This window comes from Canis lupus, chromosome 16 (assembly GCF_048164855.1).
Source record: "Canis lupus baileyi chromosome 16, mCanLup2.hap1, whole genome shotgun sequence".
NCBI lineage: Eukaryota > Metazoa > Chordata > Mammalia > Carnivora > Canidae > Canis > Canis lupus.
Window position 1 is genome coordinate 5,215,653 of NC_132853.1, and position 16,912 is coordinate 5,232,564.

At 59.0% G+C, this 16,912-nt stretch overlaps 2 protein-coding genes across 6 annotated transcripts in view; one reads left to right on the forward strand and one right to left on the reverse strand.

Moving 5' to 3' along the window:
- Positions 1–4,683, forward strand: part of LRSAM1 (leucine rich repeat and sterile alpha motif containing 1) — a 39,307-nt gene extending 34,624 nt beyond the window's left edge. For all 5 annotated transcript variants that reach the window (XM_072777992.1, XM_072777990.1, XM_072777991.1 and 2 more), the window contains 3 exons: positions 1,117–1,198; positions 2,471–2,619; positions 3,868–4,683. In XM_072777992.1, coding sequence (XP_072634093.1) covers positions 1,117–1,198; positions 2,471–2,619; positions 3,868–3,993 — 357 coding nt within the window. In that variant the 3' untranslated portion in view covers positions 3,994–4,683. The remainder of the gene's footprint in view (positions 1–1,116; positions 1,199–2,470; positions 2,620–3,867) is intronic.
- Positions 4,684–6,293: 1,610 nt separating this feature from the next.
- NIBAN2 (niban apoptosis regulator 2) overlaps positions 6,294–16,912 on the reverse strand; it is a 51,711-nt gene continuing 41,092 nt past the window's right edge. The window contains exons 6-14 of the mRNA XM_072777989.1: positions 12,968–13,083; positions 12,424–12,528; positions 12,176–12,338; positions 10,861–11,048; positions 9,860–10,015; positions 9,274–9,390; positions 8,973–9,080; positions 8,757–8,868; positions 6,294–8,324 (exon numbers count right to left, since the gene is read on the reverse strand). Coding sequence (XP_072634090.1) covers positions 7,741–8,324; positions 8,757–8,868; positions 8,973–9,080; positions 9,274–9,390; positions 9,860–10,015; positions 10,861–11,048; positions 12,176–12,338; positions 12,424–12,528; positions 12,968–13,083 — 1,649 coding nt within the window. The 3' untranslated portion in view covers positions 6,294–7,740. The remainder of the gene's footprint in view (positions 8,325–8,756; positions 8,869–8,972; positions 9,081–9,273; positions 9,391–9,859; positions 10,016–10,860; positions 11,049–12,175; positions 12,339–12,423; positions 12,529–12,967; positions 13,084–16,912) is intronic.

Consider the following 16,912-nt stretch of genomic DNA (forward strand, 5'->3'; position numbering starts at 1 on the left):
TGTCCGGTCCTCCAGGGGTCCACTTGCTCTCCTGCAGCTCTTAGTGAGGTCTGCCATTAGCAAATGTCCCAGGGGCCCCCTTGCCATCTGGAAGATGGCCAGCACACCCACCTCATGGTCCCTAACTACCACCCCCCCTGCCAGGTGTACTCTGCATGCCATGTGCCTAAGAAAATCCAGGGATGTGGGTTCTGCTGAGTCCAGACTGCCCCCCCTCCACACACACATACACACACTCAGATAGGACCTTCATGTTGTAGGCCCAGGGTAAGTCCTTGGAGGTTGTCTCGTCCAACCCTGTGCCACCACCCCCCAACCCCCCGGTTTTACAGACTTCATGGCAGCACTGCCCGAGCCTGGTTATATTCTCAGTAGGAAGTGAGCTCTGCATTGCATTAGTTCATTTACTCTTCGAAAGAACGGAATGATGAGGACAACCAACATCCCTGTAGCACTTACCAGTGCCAGGCCCTGTTCTAAGTGCTTTTCATGTGCTAATCCCTTGAGCCCTCCCAACAGCCCAGGCAGATAGGTATCATCCTTGTCATTTTTCAGATGAAGCAGATACGGCAAGGGAGTGACATGCCTGAGGTCACACAGCAGAACCAGGCCTCAGGCGTGGGTGGTCTGATGCTGTTTACCAGTCTGCTGTGTTGCCTGCCCCTTGGCCCAGAAACTGAGGCTCAAAAGGGCTTGAGAGGGGCTGTGTGACTCCAGCACTACTGCTTCTCAGCAGCTTGGCCTCAGTGGGAACTACCTGCTCCTTCCTGTGACTCAGGACAGTGGATCCTGACTTACCTGTGGTCATGGGGAGGATGTGCGGTCACGGAGGTAAAGCTGTCAGCGCAGTCCCTTCCCCAGTGTGGGGCAAGCACATGCTAAACTGTGGCCCCTACCAGTGTCTGTTTCCTTCAGGGCCTCAGTTTCTCTCCCTGCCACCTGGTCACCTTCACAGCTGTGGTGCTGCACTGCCTCATGTTGACCCAGGGGCCCAGCCTCCACATTTCCAGGTGAAAGTGCCAGAAGCCAGGAAGGAGGCAGTCCTGGTGGCTCTGTACTGGGTAGTGAGCTCCCACCTAGCCAGCCCATAACTTGCTTTTCCTTGAACTGCCCTAGGTGGGTGTCTCAGAAGCTGGCCTGCAGCATGAGATCCTGCGGAAAGTCCAGGAGCTGCTGGATGCAGCCAGGATCCAGCCAGGTACCAGTACAGGCCCTCTCCTAAGCAGAGGCCCCAGCCTCCCTTGTGGACTGTGCTCTGGAGGTGGTCACCTGTTTACATTTCAGGACAATAACTAAGGGCAGGTTCTAGCCTCTTGCAGTCCTTAAGGCTCCCTCCTAAAGGAACAGGATTTCCAAATGGAAAACATCGGCCATAAAAATGGGGTGGTGGTGCAGATAGGCCTATCCTATAACCTTCTCTGAAGCTACTATACAGACACTGGGAGCCACACACCCCCAACCCTTGGAATGGAAGGAGAAACCAGCCATACCTGGTGCCCAACACTGTGCCAGGGGCAGGCCTGTGTTTGGATGTGGAAAGATGTTTTTGATGATGTACGAAGGGGTAAAGGCAAGTCATAAAGGCATTCCACCTACGCCTGGAGGCCTAGAGAAACATAGGTGCTGTGGCTGCAGGAGGGGCAGGGGACCTTCAGTCCTTTTCCTAACAACCTCTTCCTGCTCCCCTAACCATATCCCGTTAAATACAGAAGAGCCCCTTTACAGTGATAGTTTGGGGGCACCTGGTACCTTCAGAGAGCCTAGTGTTGTAACAGCCTTTTAAAAAAATCAAGTTTTTCCAGTTATAGAGACTTCTAATTCAAACCATAAGATAGATGGGAAAATGTGAACTGGCATGAGGATGGGCGTCAGTGATAGAGAAGACTCAGGGATGTTGGCGATGTTGGTGTACGTTGAACTATAATGAAACAGACTACATTTTATAAGGGCCGGTTCTGTCCTGCCTGTTGGGACCTGGGCAGAGCATGAGGACAGGGGTGAGGGGACTTCTCATCCTTCTCCCTGCTCCCTGGTGGCCTCCTGGGAGACCTGATGGAGCAGCTGTGAGCACAGCACCCCTGCCACCCCTCAGCCCCTAACCAAGGGCTCCTGCCCCATGGCTCTACCACCAGATGGAGTCTCCCTGTGGTCTTGGGCAAGTGGCTTCTCTTCTCTGAAAGCGAGAAGCCCTACCTGCAGCATTACTGTGAAGGATCCTGGGGGAATGGTCAGGGATCAGAGACCCCAAATAACCAGCACTGTGGCCCTCCCTGTGGTGAGCCGGCCCTCCTATCTCACACATAGGGGAATGAGGCTCAGAAGAGAAATAAGGGGGCCCTTACCCCTACAGTGAGATCAGTGCTCCGCCTTAGCTCACTGTCCACTCGTGGCAGCTAGAGCCAGGGGATCCCTAGGGGTTGGGATCATGGTGGCATGACCCTGGCTCAGCCTACCCTGCTGGTCTCCACAGAGCTGCTGAACCCACACAAGGGTGAAGTCCTTGGGGCCCTGGAGGTGCCCACTGCCCCTGAGGAGCTTCCTGAGTCTGTGAGCCCCTCTGCTCCCCCAGCAGAGCTGGAGGTACAGACATCAGAATGTGTCGTGTGCCTGGAACGGGAGGTAAGTCTAGGGCAGCAGCCCCCAATCCCACCCCCACCCCCACCCACGAGCCTGACCTGCACCCATCCTGAGCCTTTCCAGGCACAAGTGTTATTTCTATATACTTGTTTCTAGTGGTAGAAGTAGACTGTATTCATTAGAAATTTTGGGAAATCCAGGAAAGCAAACAATAGAGGAAATTTCCATGATCCCATGACCGAAATATGAGCAAGGTTAACATCATTTTCTGGGACTTACTTTCTTTTAAAGGGGTTGGGGTTTTTTTCCCCCTACTTAATTATGGAAGATTTCCCAAGTCATTAATATCAACAACACAATTTTCTCTGAAGACACTTCTAAAACACCATCTTTTAAAATCTATAACAAAATAAGGGGCACCTGGGTGGCACAGTTGGTTAAGTGTTCTTAATTTTGGCTCAGGTCATGATCTCAGGGTCGTGGGGTCAAGCCCTATGTTGGGCTCTCTGCTGAGCACAGAGTCTGCTTAAGACTCTCTTCCCCTGCCCCTCCCCTCCTCTCTCTCTCTCTCTCTCTTTTCTTTTTTCTCAAATATTAAAATACATATACTTAAAATCTATAACAAAGCTAATGCTTATTGTAAAAACTAAGCAATATAGTATATAAAATAAAAACCCTCCCTTCCCTCCACCGTGGTCTGGTCCCAGAGACCCTACTTAAAAGAAGCTACCATGTTAGCAGTCGAATTCCTGCAGGGTCTTCACTAAGCCCAGGGAATGCCATGATGTAGGGGGATGTGCTGGTTATAAACTGAACCAAACCCCGGCTTTAGGGCCCTGTAGGTGGCTTCCAGTTTATTTCAAGCAGTGCTGTACCAAACAGCCTTGGACAGAGTTGGGAGCACATTCTTGACTATTTCCTTAGGATGTCTTAAAAAGAGGACATGCTGAACGAAACAGAGCACAGGCATGCTTACATGGCTCTTGGTCCATGATGTTGGAATCGTTTTTAGACCTAGAGGCTGGTCAGTGCAAAAGGCAAAAATTAGGAACCCCTCCAGGGCCAATTGCAGGGCTGGTTGGGCACACTACAGCCTCCTGTGCGGCTATTAGAGAGGGCATGGAGGGGCCAGAATAGGTGGTCCATGGGTATTTCTGTGATGTTCGACGGTGTGTGATGGCCATGGTATCAGATTCTTAATAAAGACAAAAAGAGGTTGGGGGGACTCTTGCCCCATCGCCGGAGAACAGGCAGGGGCAGGACCCAGAGGCTCCCACTCTCTCCCCTCAGGCCCAGATGATCTTCCTCAACTGTGGCCACGTCTGCTGCTGCCAACAGTGCTGCCAGCCACTGCGCACCTGCCCACTGTGCCGCCAGGAGATCACGCAGCGCCTCCGGATCTACCACAGCAGCTGAGCCCTGGCCATCTGTGGCCCACCCCCGCACCACCTGTGGCCCGGGGCTCCAGCCGACTCCCCTGCTCTGGACAAACTAGTACAGCGCTCCTGTGCCCTGGGCCCCTTTCTCTCATGGGGGCGCTGCCCCCTGCTCTTCATCTCCAAGCACACCCGGGTGGGGGAGGGAAGGGAGGGGCACAGTGTTCCTGGCCCATGACACTGCTCATCGAGGGCTGTGGGGGAAACAGGACTCGGCATGAGGACTGGGTCTGGGGTTTGGAGAATCAGTGGTGCCACCATCTGAGCACAGGACCCCGTGTCCCGGCCTCTGCCACTTCCCAGCAGTCTGACCGTGTCAGGTCACTGCCCTCCAAGAGCCTCAGCATCCTCATCAGGGTAACATGGATAGTGCTGTCCCCTTGATGGGGTGGTGGGAGTGCAGGAGGGCCCTGGCCAAGAGTGTGGAGCTGTGTATGGTGTCAACCACGACCACCGTGGGCTGTCCTCAGGTCGACTTGCCAGTGTGTGTTGAGTGCAGGCCTAATGCCGCAAGCAACGTTGGCCCCTCCTGACCTCCCGCTCTGGGCCCCTCTGCTCTCCAGATCTGCACCTCCTAACCACCACCACCACCCTGCCCCCACCGCAGTTCGCAGGCGACAAGCTTTGCTGACCCAAAGCAGTATTGTCAATAAATCCACCTCCAGCCTGATCCTCCTGAATCCTTACTGGGGCCTGGTGGAGCCCAGAAGAGGGGGGGGTGAGGTCTGGGGTGGGGGTTGGGGGAGGGCTTTATCTCAGTCAAAAGGAGGGAGAGAGGTGCTAGAGGCATCCCTAAACACAGTTATCCAGATCTCCCCTTTATAAGTGGACAGACCGAGCTCAGAGAGCAGGGCATGGAGAGTCAGGGGCAGGGGCTGTGGGTAGCTCCATTACTGCTAACCCAGCTACGAGCCGTGGGCTCCGTGCCTGGCGTCTGGGGCATGGCCGTGCTGGGTTTGGAGCCTGGAAGTATCAACTCCTAAACCCATGCAGTTGGGCAGATTTTTCACTGCACATTCTAGAAGGAGCCATGCACCTTGCACTTGCTTAGAGCTGCACACTTATTGTAGAGGTGGGTCTCTTTGGGGTACCTGGGCTCTGCCTCCCGCTAACTCTGAGCCTGGCCCGCTTTCCAGACTCCTTTTCCCGAGCATTCAGTATGGGACAGGATTGGGCCCTACTGCAGGCAGTGGCCGCCAGGGGGCACTGAATGCTCACCCGGGTGCAGCGCCGGCTAGTGGGGCTGGCCCAGGGAGGGGTGGCAGAGGCCTGCCTCCTCGGGGCCCCACTTTCCTACCTCACTGGGACCATCCATCCTGTAGGCTAGGGTGGGATGAAAGCCCCTTGTAAGTCCTGCTGTCCAGGCAAGCGCGGGGCCCCTTTGCACAGTCTCCTCCCCCACCCCTAACATCCTGGGAGCTCTCTGAGGGCTCCCTCCTTTGGCCCCAAACCTGAGCTCAGCCCAGCCGAGGGAGACTGAGACCTGAGTGGGCAGGGCCACTTAGGGCACAGCGTTTTTCACGTAAGCTCCTCACTAGGCCCGGGGAGAACTTCTGCAACCGACTGCCCACCCCTTTTATAGATGGAGCCTGAGGCTCTCGGTAGGGATTCGCCAAGGACAACAGCAAGACTGCGGTTGAATCTCTGGTCTCTGGCCCCATAGCCCCTGCCGCTCCTCACCTCAGCCCTTATAGACCAGCCCTCAGCCACTGGCCACCTTGGGCAGGCTGGCACCAGGGAAGCCAATGTCCCCGCCGCCCCAGGAGGTCTGCTTTCACCCTCAGATGGGACAACCCATACCCATCAGGTATGTGTGCCCTGTGCCCCACAGCCTCAGCCAGGGATCCATATAGGCCTCCGTGTACCTGGTGGGGGGCTGGGGGTGGAAGGAGGGCGCCCGCCTCCCGGAGTGCTCAGTGAATGCTGTGTGAGCAGGACTCCCGAGAATGCCTACACTGCCGTTCGGATCCAGTTGAGCCCAGACGCCCACCCCACTGTGGATGCCCCAGGGCTAGGCTACGTGGCCTAAAGGCTGCTGCCACCCCTCCTGGCCTCACCCCGGCCAGAGGCTGCCTGAGGAACCCCTGCGCCTAAGTGGCTGAGAAAGCCGAGCGGCCCTCAGGCAGGGCAGCCTAGCCTGCGCCCCGCGCCTCGTCTCCGGGTCGGCATCCTCCCCCGACCGTGCACAGAGAGGCAAACAGTGAGCCCAGAAAGGGTACACGGGTGTCCTAGCTGGGCTCTAGCCCGGGTCTCCCCCAGGTGGCACCACACACAGGCCGCTGGCTTTAAATCATTTATTGATTAGTAAAGCTTAAACGGTTTGCATAATATTTTCAGTACGATATCTGGTCAGGATGACTGAGAAAACCCCAAGAGAAGGCACTAGAGGTGCACATCTGAGCACGGACCATGGTGCTAGAAGGTTAGTGAGGCACTGGAGATCAGGGCTGGGGGACCAGGGGTCCCTGAGCACCAGCCACTGCCATGCAGCCTGTGAGTCTGCAGCCCCTGCCCCAGGAAGCAGATCATGGGGACAGAGGATGCAGGGCCACAGAGGAGGCTGGGGAAGGGGCCGCCAGGCTGGAGCTGCCTCACTTGACCTTCACCCCCAGGAACAAGCAGCTGTGCAAGGACATCTGAGAAAATCTTCAGGGTGAGGTGACTTGGTGATGCAGAGGCAGTGGAGTGGGGGCCAAGCCATGGCCTGACCCCAGATCATCAGAGGGGCCACCCATGATGCCTTGGGGAGCCACATGCAGCTCCCCTGGTGGACAGTGCGTACCTGGGGGGTGGCCCTCAGGAGACAGAATCTCCACCCTGCAAACCCCACTTCTAAGCAGCCTGCCACCCCTCTGTCCCAGCCCGGGGTGTGTGGCCACAAGTGGGGCAGGGGAACAGGCAGGAGCCAGGTGGGGGTAGGGGGGTGGGGGGGTGGAGATGCAAAAGCCTGTTCCGGCAGCCTTCCCTCTGCCACCTCAGCCTGCTCTGAAGACACTCCAGCCATACTTCCCTGCAGGTCACCTCTTCCCTCCCTTGAAACACTTCCTCTACACCGACCAGCACATTCTGGGCCTTTCTTGCTCCAAGCCAGACCCCTCAGCCCCGCTCCTCCGTGAGGCATTCCCCCAAACCAGCACACCCAGCCTGGCTGCAGCCTGCAGGAACCCACCCCCACCCCCACCCCCACCCCCGGTGCACTTCCCTCACCCAGAGCAGGGCAAGCAAGGCCAGTGTCCACTCCAAAACTGGCTTCCAGAGGCCCAGCCAGGATTGAGGAGGACAGTGGTCGGGACCCAGAGTTGGACCTCAAGGCTCCATATTCCTGGCTCCAGCAAGTGCCCTGGTGAGGAGAGAATTAAATGGCCGAGTGACACATGACAAAGACTACGCCCATCTGAGGAGGAGGGAGAGACCCATGAGGAAGGCAGGAAGGGAGGACCAGGCCACTGGGTACTCCTCAGCCCCCTTGGCTGTGCCCAGCCCCCAGCACAAGCAGGAAGCCCAAGATCATCCCACAGAAGAGAAAACAGGGAGCAAAGTGTGACCAAATCCAATAAAGTGACTCAGGTGGGCCACCCCTGCCCAGCCCCAGAGGTACCACAACAGGCCTGCCCCACCTCCACCCTGAGGCCTAGATCCGGGGCTCCCCGCCTGGGGCCTGGCCTGCCAGGGTCTCGGAGGGGGTGACCCATGTGCCATGACCAGCAGAAGCTCAGGGGTGACTGGCCTAGAACTCTGTCTGCACCCCGGCGCTGTCCTCGGTGGTGGTATGGATGGGAGGGCGGTCACCGGGGCTGGACACCTGCTCCCCGGTCTCCTGGTCACTCGGTTTGGGAGGCTCAAGGTCCGCAGCCTTTCCAGGAGGGAGTTGCCACAGGGGTGAGGCAGGTGGTGAGGAGGCCTCTGAGGCTGCCACAGGCTGGGGGCTCTCCGAGGAGGGGGCCCCATTGAGCAGAGGGCCAGCCGGCAGGGGGTTCTCCTCCCGCAGCTCCCTGGCCAGCAGACCACGGAGCTCAGTGACACTGTCCGGGGATGCAGGTGACAGCAGCTCTGAGCCAGCCTCGAACGGCAGCCCTGCCTCCTCATCCTGCACTACGGACACCACCTGCTTGGCACGCCGTCGCTTTTCTGAGAAAGTGGCTGCTTCTGGGGCACCAGGGCTGCCACCGTCTCCACCGCTGCCGCTGTATTCCTCGCTCCAGTCGATGGGGGCACCCTCAGCCAGCAAGTGCAAGTTGGGGTCGCTATTGTGCATGACCATGCTGTCCCGGTATAAGTTGTGCTTCCTCTGCACCGCGGCCTCCTTCACAGCTGTGGGGCCAGAGGGCTGGGTCAGAATATTTAGTCCAGGGGCCGCCACCGCACCCTCCACCGTGCCCAAGGAGGAGGCCCCCAGGCCCCCGCCAGCCTGAAGGGTGTCACGATTGGTGATTAGCCCAAGCCTCACTGCTGGTGGCAGCCCAAGCTGGCCATCACCATGTCATCTAGTCCCTCGTCTGACACCATCTGTAATGCCAGAGACCTGAGCCAACACTCAGGGAGGCGTCAGGACAGCACGGAGAAGCGATGCTCCTCCTAGGGCCACACAGCGTGCCTAAACCAACCCCCAGGCCTATCTCGTGACAGATGGGACCAGGAGGACCTCTCAGCAGCCACCCCATCGCCCCCCTGGCCATGAGGATCCCCACAGCAAGGTGGGAGTGTCCCCTCCCGGCCCCAGCTCGGCAGCTGGCTGTCCCATACCCTGCAGGATGTCCTTCATGACCGTCTGCAGCACCACCTCCTCATATGTGTTCTCCACCAGGATGAACCTGGCGAAGTCCTCAAAGATCAGCTCTTGGAACCGGGGCAGCTCCTGCAGGGGTGGAAGGGGCATGGGCAAGCGGATGTCAGGCTGCCCCATGGCCCCATGGGGGGAGAAGGGGAGAGCTGTGGCGGGGAGAGGGGGTGCATGCTCACCGACTTGCACGTGGGGGCCAGCTTCTTGAGCAGGAACGGGATGGTGATCTGCAGCAGCGCCTCCCGGAAGAATCGCTTCCGCACCGAGCTGCTGTCGTAGTCGTACTTCTGCAAGGGAAGACGGGCCCCGTGGGGGGGAGGGGGTCTCTAGGTCAGGGGGTATAGAAGCCTAGGGGACCTGGCCAGAGCTTTGGAGTCCTTGTGCGTGCAGGGGAGCCAGTGGTGCCTCCCAGAGGGGTAGCCCTCCTGGTGCTGGGATGGGGACCGGGCTCTGGGCACCGGGGCCAGGCCGCTCACCTACCTTCAGCACCCGCTCCAGGATCCGCTGGGTGGCCTTGCACAGCTCCTCCCTGCTGGGCCCCTTCCCCAGCTCCTGGTATAGAAGGCTCTCAAAGGTGTACACGGCGTTGTCCATTTGCTGCAGGGCACACCGTGGGGTACATGAGGGCCCGGAGTGACCACAACCTCTGCCCACATGCCTCTGAGGTCTGCATGGGGGTAAGGGAGGCTGTGCACTCGTGTTCACCCACACCTTTACTGAATGTCTGTGCGTGGGCACTGTGTGGGGCATCCAGTCCCTGCCTCAAGGAAACAGAGGTCCTGGGCCCTGCATGAAGGGGCCTGGGAAACATGGAGGGCTTCCTGGAGAAAGGGGTCTCTAGGATGAAACCTGAAAAAAGGAGTCCAGGCTAGCCAGAGGCACAGGTGTGCCAGCAGATGGGGAGCACCCAAGAGGCCAGAGCAGGAGTGAGCACTCCAGGGGCAGAGCGCGGCTGCTGTGTGGCACCAGAGGAGGTAGGGCCAGGGCCTACGGTCGTGGACGGAAGGGCCTCTCCCCAGGAGAGCGGGCCTGTGGAAAGTGGGCGGCCGTGGGTGCTGGGGCCCACCTCTCGCATGTGGATCTGGGCTCGCTGCTTGAACACGGATGTGCTGGACACGTCGAAACGCTGCTGCAGCCCATCGAGCCGCAGTGGCTCCATCTTCTCATAGCAGCTCTGCATCTTGAGGGGGTGGTACGCCAGCTGGGACAGCTTCTCCATGTACTGCAGGGAAGCGGAGACGCAGGGACCTGAGCAGGGCCCCCCAGAGTAGAGGCAGTCCCTGCAGCCCCACAGCTCACTTGGGCCCCGGGAGTCCCCTAGACGTGGGTCTGGCCACCTGCAGGTGCCACCTGCAGGCTAAGCTGTGGGGGCCCAGAGGGATGAGGATATGAAGGCTGGAGCCAGGGGACAGGTTCTCCTGGGTGACCTTGGGCAAGTCACTCACCCTCTCTGAACCTCATATTCCTCAGCCTCAAAATCGGGAGATACTGTCTCATGATCTCTGAGGTCCTATATGGTTCTCAAATGCTGTGATTTTTATTGTCTATGGACCCCTCAGTTCCAGTGTGGAAGAGGAGGGCAAAGATTACAGGATCAGTTCTTTCTGCACCCGACAGCCATGTAGGGCTTCAGACACTGAGGACCCCAACATGGGGTCTGTGGAAGGAAGGTTGTGCCCCTGAGAACCAGACCACTGAGGAGAGGCATGGGCCATCTCCATGGAGGGGGAGGGGGAGCAGCATGACATGGCACTTCAGTAATTGTACTTCCTTCCATCCCTCCTTCCCTTCTTCCTCCTCTCCCTCCTCCTCTCCTCCTTCCTTCCCCCTCCCCCCTCCTTCCTTCCCTCTTCCTCTTTCCTTCCTCTCCCTCCTCTGTTAAGTCCTCTGATACTTCAGTAACCTGCCTAGTGGAGGGGATCACCAATCCCTTTTCCTCTGCTGCCTCCAGTGCCTCATGCCCTCAGGCCCTTAGTCTCCAGCAGACCCTCTAGGGACAGGTGATGCCCTGAGTCACAGCGAGGGCCCTGCAGGGGCTCCATCCCTGGGCCAGGGGCCTGGCCTCACCTCACCCAGCTTGTCGGCACCGCCCTCGTTGATGATGTTCAGGTTCATGTCGGTCACCTCTTTGAAGAAGACGTCCCGCACCTCGGTGAAGCCCTGGCTGGTGGGCACCATCAGAGCCTCCAGGATGGACGGGATGTAGGGCTGGACGTGGTTCCGGACGCACACCTCTGCCTTGGGGAGGATGAAGGCTGCACCCAGGGGCAGCCGGGTGAGTGCACGGACCAGAGCCCCCAGGCACACTATTACACTATCGCTATACAGAAAACCACTCGCGGGATCCCTGGGTGGCGCAGCGGTTTGGCGCCTGCCTTTGGCCCAGGGCGCGATCCTGGAGACCCGGGATCGAATCCCACGTCGGGCTCCCAGTGCATGGAGCCTGCTTCTCCCTCTGCCTATGTCTCTGCCTCTCTCTCTCTCTCTCTCTCTCTCTCTCTCTGTGACTATCATAAAAAAAAAAAAAAAAAAAGAAAAAAAAAGAAAACCACTCGCAACACCAGCCAACAGAAGGATTCATAGGTCCATGCATCAAAAAGAACAAGGGATTCTGAGATTGGCCCCTGATATTTCTAAAACTCTGATGGCAAACTAAGAAAAAGCACTTAGTCCAAAGGTGTCAGCGTTCTGCTTCACTCAGGGTGGAAAGAACCCGTCTCTAGGAGTCTCGCTGCTATGTTTAATGCAACAAAACACGCTTTGGTAGATTTGGTGAGTCTCGGGGTTCAGCACACACCGAGCCGGCCCCTGCTCTGGACCCGCGTGCCTGGCTTCACGCAGCCATGAACGAGGCCTCTTGCCCGTGGGGGTGTTTTGGGGTCCCTCCCTCTCCTCTGCCTAGCTAAAGTTGGCTGTCTGATAAGATACTGTCAGCTCTCCATGTTCTACGCAGCTCACAATGAACGCGGTGAGAAGAGAAGGGGCCTCAGGCACTCACCCTCCCAGAAGCTACCTGCGGCCACGGCGCAGGGAGGGCCGAGGTCACAGGGCCGAGAACAGGAAGACACACACACTGACCCCAAAGAGTGAGACGTGACCAGAGGGAATCACGCGATGAAATCGATGCCTGCAAACCCAGTCAAGCCCAAGACTGACCAAAACTGAGCAAGAGGCTCGAACTGGCATGACAAGATTGACACCCTCAAGGTTGGGGTTCACGGAAATAGCCACAAAACTCCCAGGGCTTGGGAGAACCAATGGCTCAGATTTGCTTTCACTTTTAAAAATGACCAATGAATGGAGTCACCAGTGTGAAAAGTATGCAGGTCGGCACAGAAGGGAGGCAAGCCCTGGCTCCTGAAGCCCCAGGTGACCTGCCTACCTCGGATCTTGCTGGCCAGGTGCTCCTTGGAGGTGATGATCTGGTCCATGTCTGTGCGGATGGTCGCCTCCATGGCTGGCCGGGCCAGCTGCAGCTTGGCCAGCACGGCCTCAAAGCGTGCCTTGGCCTGCTCGTACACCATGCGGTACACGGCGTCCGAGATCTGTGGGCAGTGCTGCGGTGTCAGAATCCGAGCGAGGGCTCCAGGCAGCCATAGGACCCCCAGCCCTGTGCCCGCACCCACCCACCTGGATCCACTGCCTCTGTCGCTCCTGTGGCTTGCCCTTCAGCCGTGGGGCGAGCTCTGCCTTCAGCTCAGGACCCAGCTCCTCCATCACCAGGTTGCTCAGGATCTAGGACCGGGAGGCATAGCCAGGGCAGGGTTAGAGCGTAGCCAGCTGGCAGATTCCTCTTTGCATTCCACTCAAGGCCCACCTCCTGTAGGCCTGGCCTGGCTCCATGTCTCCGCTGCCCCACCTTACCTGCTCAAGGGACCTACAGGATCCTCAGAATCAAGGATCTCCCCCCTCACCCACCCCAGGGGCTTTGCACATGCTGCCTCCCTGTCCAGAACACCACACCCTCTCCCCCCTCACTTGCACATAGAAGTACGTGTGTTTATTTGCCAAACGTCTGTTTCTCCTGCTGGATAGAGAGTAAGGGCCAAGGCCGCGTCTCTCTTATTCATAGAAGCACCCCAGCACCTGTGTCAGGATAGGTGCTTGGTAAACGATTGAGTAACTCCACCTGCTCAAAATGATCTTGTCTCCTTGCCAGCCCTCTTGGCCTCACCTGCACCTCGTTCCCACACAGCATCTCCCAGGTGCCATACAGCTCCTTCGACTGGCGGTACATGCGAATGGCATCCGTGAATGCAGGGCCCTCTACCTTGGAGGCCTCAGGGATGCCTGCTCAGGAGAGGGAGGGAGAGAGGAGGTCAGCGGGATGGCTCAATGGCCTTTACCAAGATCAAGTGACTGCCCAAAGCCACCTCCCCAAGGGTGCAGACACATTCACACCCCCCACCTGCAACCCCAGTGCCCCCATACCCGCGATGACAGCTGAGTGTGTGGTGACCATGGTAATAACCCTCCACCAATCTCCTCTGTACGCTCCTTATCTTCTGAAATCTTCCCAACCACCCAAGTCTATCCTCCCACCCGACTTTACAGATCAATGGGCAAGCTGTAAGGTCAGGCCACTGGCTGGGAGGGGGGGGGGTCCCAGGGCAGTGAGTGACAGAGCTGGGACAGAGGTCACCCTGCCCCACCAAGAGAGGCAGCTGGCACAGCAGGGAGGGTGCCGGAGGGACCCAGGGGTCCTCATTCCAGTGCAGCTCCCTCCCCTTACTGCCTGCACCAGGGCCTGCAAACTTTCCCCCACAAAGGGCCAGCCAGTAAATATTCTCAGCTTTGCAGACCAGGTTATCTCTGTTGTAAGGACGTAAGGACGCAGCTCTGCCACCGCAGCATGGAAGAAGCCACAATCTGGAAACCAGCGAGCCAGTAAAACAGGCGGTTTTGTAAATCAAAACAGATTTTGATTAACAAAAACAGGCAATGGGCCAAATTCTGGGCCGTGCACTGTAGCTTGCCAAGTCTTGCTCCAGATCACTGAATTCTAAGGGCCTCAGTTTCCTCTTTTGAGCAGTGGGAACAGTGACCCGGCCTGGCCCCTACATGCACTGTGACGCTCCAGCGTGGGGACGGGCTGTGAACTGGTCCTACAGGGGCCCCAGGGCGGGCCCCAGCCCAGCGCTGCATCGCACTGCACTAGAACCGCAGTGATGCGGTGCCCTGGGCCGGCCTCATCTGCCACGGTGTCCCGGTCCGACTAGAAGACACCAGTCCCAAAGTCGCGTTACCGGTGGTGCTGGTGGTGGCGCCCACGAGCGTGCCCACCTGCCCCGTGCTGGGGCGGCGAGGTGCCTCAGGGAACAAGGCACGGCCCCTCCCAGGACGGCTGCTGGGCGGCAAGCGGCAGGAAGTTGCAAAATCTGACTCGGGGAAGAACAGGGTTAAGCGCTCGGAGCCTGGCAGCGGGCGGCCACCCTGGCCACATGCCCCCAACCGCTGTTGTCTCCGGAGCCGAGGAAGGGGAAACGGCAGTCAGTGCCTCCAAAACCCCAGCTCCCACGGCAGTGACTACAGGCTGAGTCACTCCTGCAGAGAAAAAGCCCCTCTGGGCGTGGGGAGGACCCCTCACATCCGGCTGACCGCAGGAGTCACGGCTGGCAGTGCCGGTGGGGGCTCGGCGGTGGGACTGGGCCCAGCCACATCCCCGCAGCGCCAGCTCCCGGGCCAGGCGGGGGGCAGGAGGAGACTCAGGCACTGAGATCGGGCAGGTGGGACTGGAGCCGAGCAGGGGTGCTCCAGCTGGGGGGCCTATAGAGCCCCTGGAGTGGGTGCTGCCCATGGGGCCAGGGGAGGAAGGAGGAGCATGTCCTCCCAGAGAGCAGGTTTTGCCTAGAAAATGTGGCCTGGCATTACATGCCACCTCGCTCACCTGTGGGCATTTACATTCTGGAGACAAGCCAGTGGTGCTGGCAGGGCAGGGGGCTGAGATGTTGGGTGGGGGCAGTAGGAAGGAGGCTGCGATGTCCCAGGGGTCTCTCGCCAGCCAAGCATGCAGCCACAGGTCCCAGGACATCTCTATTCTGCACGCTGGGCCGCTGGGGACGCCTGGGTGGCTCAGTGGTTGAGTGTCTGCCTTCGGCGGCTCAGAGCCTGATCCCACCCAGGTCCTGGGATCAAGTCCCGCATTGGGCTCCCTGCAAGGAATCTGCATCTCCCTCTGCCTAGGTCTCTGCCTCTCTTGCTGTGTCTCGTGAATGAATAAATAAAATCTTTAAAAAAAAAAAAAAAAAGAAGGACTGTGGATGCAGAACGTGCACATATAGGGGCCACCGTGCAGACACGGAGAAGGCAGCCCTGTGCAAGTCAAGGAGAGCAGCCTCAGGAGAAAGTTAACCTACGGAGATCTTGATCTGGGACTTCCAGCCTCCACAGTCTGTCTAAGCAAAGGCCCACACAGACCGAGAGACCAGGCCTGGGCTGAGACTGAGAATGTACTCCCTCATCTCATCCTCAGACAGCCCCTGAGGGGTGGCTGTTCTCAGTCCCACCTTCCTGATGGAGGAAACAGACTCAGAGAGGCTAAGTGACTGGCTCAAGGACACAGAGTGAGGGAATGGCAGCACCAGGGCTCCAGCACAGGACCAGCTGCCTCCAGCCAGACCTGGAGACTTCCTGCCTGTGGGGTCCTCAGGGTCAGACCCAGAAAGGAAACTGCATTCCTCAGCCCCAAGCAATAGGCTAAGGGGGATGGCAGGCAGACAGGAAGAGGCCCTGACCTCTGCAGCCCAGGCCCACCCCGAGGGCTCAGCTCAGTGCCCCAGCTGCCTCTTGCCACCCCCAGCTGCTCCAGGAATGCAGGATGTAAGGGGGCCTTAGAACGGGCTGGCGTCCCCCCAGCTTGGCCTCCTTCCCCACCCCCACCCCCGCTTCCTGGCAGCCCCTGGAGTGAGCAATTCCAGGCCCAGCCTCCAAGCTAGAGGAAGCAGAGAACTTTCCCACAGTCCTCAGGGTAGAGGGAAGGCCCCTCCAGAACCAGCCGCAGGCGGCCCCTGCTCTCCCCACCTCGCCCAAACCCCCACTCACAGCACCCGCACCCACCCACAGGGCCCCCCTTGGCCTTCCAGGTGAGCTCCCAGCTGTGCCAGGCACGGGGCCAAGAGCATTCCCCAAACTGGCTCTCTCATCCCTCCCGGCAATCCCACAGAGCTCCAGCCTGTCACCTCCCAGCCCGGCCTGGGGTGGCCCTGCCAGGTCAGCCACCAGCCCTGGAAACCTGGAGAGGCCAGAGCTGGGCCAGGCTGGGGCCGGGGAAAGGGGGGGAGGCGGCAGACGCCCAGGCCAGGCAGCCAGAGCTCAGATGGCCTCCACCCAGCCCTGGCCCCACGGCCCCAGGGGATCTGGGAACAGGAGGCCTTTTGTGGGTGGCAGGGCCTGGCCCAGGTGACAGGGGTTGGCCTGATGGAAGACTCGCTTCCTCCCACCTGACAGACTCCAGACCAGAGCCTGCTCTGCAGACAGAGGATGGGTGGGGCGAGCCGAGTCACCAGGCAGCCCAGCCTCCGGGCGTAGGCGCCCACGTGTCCACCCACTGCCACGCCACCCCCACCCCCACCAGAGGCATGCCAGGCAGGGAGGCTGGGGATGGTGGCCTCCTTCTCCTGCCTGTCCCAGGCCAGGTGACCAGGAAGGACGTTCAGGTTCCAGCACTGGCTCCTTCCCCGAGGACAGAAAGACCCTCAGTGCCTCACAGTCCCCCTTTTTGATCAAACTCCATAGAGCCCTGCAGGGCCCTCCTGACCGGGCCCCAGTGCCCCTCAGCACATCGGGTGCCCCTCCCCCACCACACCTGGCAGCCCACACAGCTGCTCCTCCGGCTTAACATCTGCCTCCCCCACCCAGCTGCCGGCAGCACAGGGCAGGACCCAAGTCTGGCTCCCTGGCTGCATCCTCCATGCCCAGACACTAAAAATGTCCATTGAATGAATGAGTGAGCAGAAAGAGACCTCATAACTTTACAGAGGAGAACACTGAGGCCGTGCAGAAGGACATGAACTCCCAGGCTGCCCTGCAGGTCAGGGGTAAAGTGAAAAATGATACAATAAAAGAAGTCATGGAGCGCCTGACTGGCTCAGTTGATTGAGACCTTCAGCTCAGGTCATGA